This window comes from Fulmarus glacialis, unplaced genomic scaffold, assembly GCF_000690835.1.
Source record: "Fulmarus glacialis isolate BGI_N327 unplaced genomic scaffold, ASM69083v1 scaffold19450, whole genome shotgun sequence".
Taxonomy (NCBI): Eukaryota; Metazoa; Chordata; class Aves; order Procellariiformes; family Procellariidae; genus Fulmarus; species Fulmarus glacialis.
The window spans coordinates 23,498-28,246 of NW_009186145.1; the positions used below are offsets into that span (position 1 = coordinate 23,498).

A 4,749-nucleotide genomic window follows, 5' to 3' on the forward strand; every position below is an offset into this window, starting at 1 on the left:
GGGAAAGAGAGAACTCCACTGGTGTGGGCCTTTCCGGAGTTTGCAATTAGTTAGGATTCCTTTATCTCTAGATTCTTTTACTGCCCAGACAAAAGACACCTCATAGGCAAAGTACGTATTTTGTCCGCTTCTAACTCCTGATCCATACCAAGTGCAACACTCCACTGCTGTTTTCAGCTATGAAACTTGCATTACCAGCAGCAAGACACTTTCTGAATGTAATGTGCTGATGACCAATGTCAAACAAAGCGTAAGGCAATCTATTTCTATTTCCTGTTTTAAAAAAATTTTGTCTAGGCAAACCAGGACCCTGTACTTAAAATACTGAAAAAAGCATTTTCAAAGACTAAATAGCACAGTCTCCAGAAGAAACTAAGCTTATTACTTTATGTTATTACATGCAGGTTCATGTCAGTCTGTATGTGTAATTAGTTATTTTTCTCCAGCTCAGACTTCCAACCTGAGCTGTTAGAATAGCGAATATGGCATAGCTGTATTTGTAGCTTCAAACATTTTAGGTTTGGTTTTCTTGATGCTTCCTACACAATAAAATTATAATTTAAGAATGAGTTTACATTCAGTGCTTTTAATTGTTTCACAGCTAGATACTTTTTCTTGGCAAATTCACCCTCCAGAGAAAATGATGAGGATTACATTTCTCTCCTTCGGCACACAGTATTCAGTATGACAGGTATCTGAAGAGCTATGCAGCCTCAAATTTCTGGTTTATGAAAAAGTATCACCAGATGGCAGTAGAAACCCATCCTTGCCTTCAAACTCCTTAAGGCTAGATGGAACCATTACAAGCTCTACTGCCAATAATTTCACCCACTAGTTCAGCATCACAGATATTTGTCCTATTTGAATGCAGTATTTACCTTCTAAAGACAAACAGTTTTTCCAGTAAGTAGAATTTAATCTTTAAAGATCTATCAATAAAATACAGTTCAATACAGTTTGAAACAGACCAACTAACATGACAGGTTTTGGTTTTTTTAAGGGAGGCAAACTTTTTCTTCTCTCCAGATCCACGCTGATCAGCTAAAGCTACATACACAGGCAGTTTCCTAAAAGCAATTCAAATACATTTGTTCTTAAGCCTGTACACTAGAAACAATTGTGAGTAATTACTACATGGAAAACAAGAGCAAGAAAAGCTAGTCATGTGACCTGCCACCACTAAATGCTTATACTGTTCTTTCACTCTCCAGCAAATAAGGATTTAGCAGCACTACAGAGACAGCAAGCTCATTTGGCTATAGATACCAGACACCTTCATGGTGTTTTTTAAAAGAAGAGAATCTGTAATTTTACAGCTTGACAGAGAGTGCATGGATCAAGAGTGCACAACATAACACGATACAGATATCGCACAGTACAGAGAGTTCCCAAGTCTAAGACAAAAAACATCAGACAGGAAAATTAAGGAAGGGAAAAATATCAAGGTAGCAAGAGAAGTAGAATGGCAAATAAACTGAGTCTGAAAAGAGATCTGATTTTCTTTAAAATAAGCTGGATTTTGGTCCAAATGTCCCATTTTAAAATGAACCCATCCCATATTTCCTCAAATGTGTATCACTGATTTACACAGCAATGAACTACTACCCTTTTCACTGCTACACCATTAAGCTCCACTGATCCAATACTTTACTTCTGAAAGAACTCCTCAAACTGTTATTTACGTAAAACTGAGGCTGCAACGAACACCATGTATACAAGAACAAATGCTAGATTTAAATCCCATCGACCAGATAATGTTCCAGGATCTAGTTCTCAGAAAAAAAAACAGACCACCGAAATTGAGAGCAAAACTCTAACTTTCTATCTCCTTCTTTCCAGAGCTACAAGACTGTCAGACTATGAAATACAAAGAATTAAGAATAAAAATTCTATCTTGCAAAACCTCCCTAGTATCCACAACATTCTGAGTAAGATTTGCTCAACAAAGTCAAAGATCTGCTGAGGCACTTTCAACATTACCTAATTTGGTCTACCTCTGGGACTTTTGTTCACTCTTCCCCCTAGAATTTCACAAGTGGTGAGTTGCTAGTGAACACATATTTAAAGGACAGACATGAATCTGGAGAGTTCACAGGCCTTCTGGTTAAGTTCCCAGTACCTCTATGATCTTTAAATCTAGTCCAGAGTCAAGTTAATGTATACATTTAATTTACAGTATTAGTTAATTAACAGTTTGAAATTCTCATCTACTTCTATACCACATAGCAGGAGCAGGAAGAGAAAAAAAAATTAAATTGAGGGTACTGGAAATATCCTAGTTCCTTGCACTCACATAGCGTTATTTAATTAGAAAAGTCCCAGCAAATGTCACAATTACAGCTTAATTTCTTTTCTAAACCTGGAAACCTAAACTCTCACATTTTTTTCTTTTTAAATAGGGACTAGAGGTTTGATATTGCTTTGTTTGTTTGGGTTTCAATTTTTCAGCTGAAAATAGAAACACTTCAACAGGCTAAGATTTACTCACTCTGGTTATTTTTTCTGCTAGTCTGAACTTCTCCTACAGGAATAGACTGCAAAGCTGTCATAATCCTCTGAGCGGTATCAGATAAAGGCACTTTAGAAGTCTCACATCCTATGTATGATGTGTACCATTCCATTTTTAAGATTAAACCTAAACAGAGAACACACACAAATTATGCATGATATCAGGGCCACAGAACAATCTGCAGTTACATCTTGTTGAAATTAAAGACAAAATATAATGAACACATTCAGCCATTCATTCTCAATAGAAAATAACACTTCCTCCCTGACATGCCTATCAGTTTCTAAGTATTGCAAATAAAAATTAGCAAATTATAATAATTTACAAAAACGTCTTTGAAACAGTGAAAGTGTTCTAATACACCGATAAAAAAATTAAGCAGTCCTATTAAGTAAAGCTAATTTCTAATAAAAAAATCTGACAAATAAAACCAGAATTATCATTTATGTCTGAAATATTTCCCCCCTTCCTCAACATCTTTAAACTAGTCTATATCTAGTGTGTGCATACATTTACTGTTATTGGTGCTCAGATTTTATCAAGGAAAAAACCTTTCAAGTAACTGCAAAAATAGAGCCAACACAAGATGAAAGAAACAAGTATTACTATCATGATATACAAACATTAGTGATATGTTATTTCAGAAAAGACTTATCAAAAAAGACCTCTATTCCTTAAACTGTATAATTGATGTACTCAAGCACTATTAAATATTAATAACATTAAAATAGTTACTATAGTTCATTTGTCAATTTAAGAAACAGGTCAGCAACATCTAAAGTCTCTACAAGTTTGACTGCAGCTATTACTGTTCTAAATTTTATCCTTTTTTGAAAAGCAGTTGCTTTTCCAGTTGACCTGTAGCCATATTCTATAATACATACAAAATACTTGAGAGCGCCTACATACAACACATATGGGAGAATTAGAAACAATGGTGTCCATACTGATGACTTGGTTGACTTTATATAGTTAGACCAGAACAATGCATAAAACTTACCAAAAATACAAGATAAATACCCAACATTTTCAAAATATTTAAAGGATTCAAGCTGTACAAGTCAATTGCTCTTACCAAAAACTGCTGTTAAGTACATTATTCCTATACAAGTTAATAACTGGAGTCCTGTTACTCTGGTCTTCTCCCACTAAATCCAGTGCATGAGTAGACTTTCAAGTCAAGTTTAACCATCAAGTAAACAGTATTTCCTCTGCTTACATGGAAATATTTTTCTTAGCTCAGGACCATAGGCAGATTGCAAGTTTGAATACTTACAAATACAAACATTTGTATCCAGATTCAAAGAGGAACATCCACCACCTGTATTAGTATTGGCTATATCTATCTAGCTCAAATTTTATAGTAAGCATGCTAAAGGGAGAGAGAGGCAGAATGGCTTCCTTTTCCATGACATACTAGGCATCAGAAGTAGAATCTTTCCCCACATACAACTCCTCCTAACTTTTATAATTAAGAGCAACGCTTCTTTCCTACACAGGGTAAAAACGCTCCCTGACTTCTCAGGGTGGGAAGTGGCAGTCTTAAAGCCTCAGGGGCATATCAAAATGAGAACCTAGCAGACTAAATATAAACAAGACACTAGGCATGAGAACACACCTAAAACCAACACACAGATTCACCATAAATATTGACAACACTGAAATGAATTTATAGTGTTTGGCATTTAATAATAAACACAATGTATAGAGTTAAGCAGCATGAAATCCAGATATAAAGACATCCAACCAGTAAGTTCAAAAAAAAAATTAAACATTTAAAAATAAGTTATATCACATAAAACTTAAAAGTCTGCCATCAAAATAGTTTTAAGACTACTGTTACTGAAGTTAAAGCTAAGTTACTAACCTTCATCAATATATACAACACTTGAAAGCACGCACAGCTGATCCCATCAAAATATAAAAGACTGGAAGTTATCATTCTATTAAAGCCTATTTAGTTCCATTGGTATATTAGGAAGCTATATAAAAATTTGATAAACAGTACTATTTAGTTCCATTGGTATAAGGAAGCTATATAAAAATTTGATAAACAGTCTAACAATGCACATGAAAGCAGAAGTATGAAAGCATCAGGACTCTGAATTCAAATGCCTATTATTATAAATTAAAGAGCAAACTCAGAAGTCCAAACGGTAAATTTAAAATTCTTTCCCTTTGAAGAGCCCAGTATGCATATGGACTGGTATCAATGGAGAAGATAGGCCATAAGTTAAATT

General features: G+C 34.6%; 1 protein-coding gene across 1 annotated transcript in view; it reads right to left on the bottom strand.

Moving 5' to 3' along the window:
- The window catches only part of POLN (polymerase (DNA directed) nu), a gene marked incomplete at its 3' end in the record, with an annotated part of 25,641 nt that extends 23,020 nt beyond the window's left edge, over positions 1-2,621 (bottom strand). The window contains exon 1 of the mRNA XM_009586948.1: positions 2,489-2,621. Within this exon, the coding sequence (XP_009585243.1) occupies positions 2,489-2,621 (133 nt within the window). The remainder of the gene's footprint in view (positions 1-2,488) is intronic.
- Positions 2,622-4,749: the final 2,128 nt, after the last annotated feature.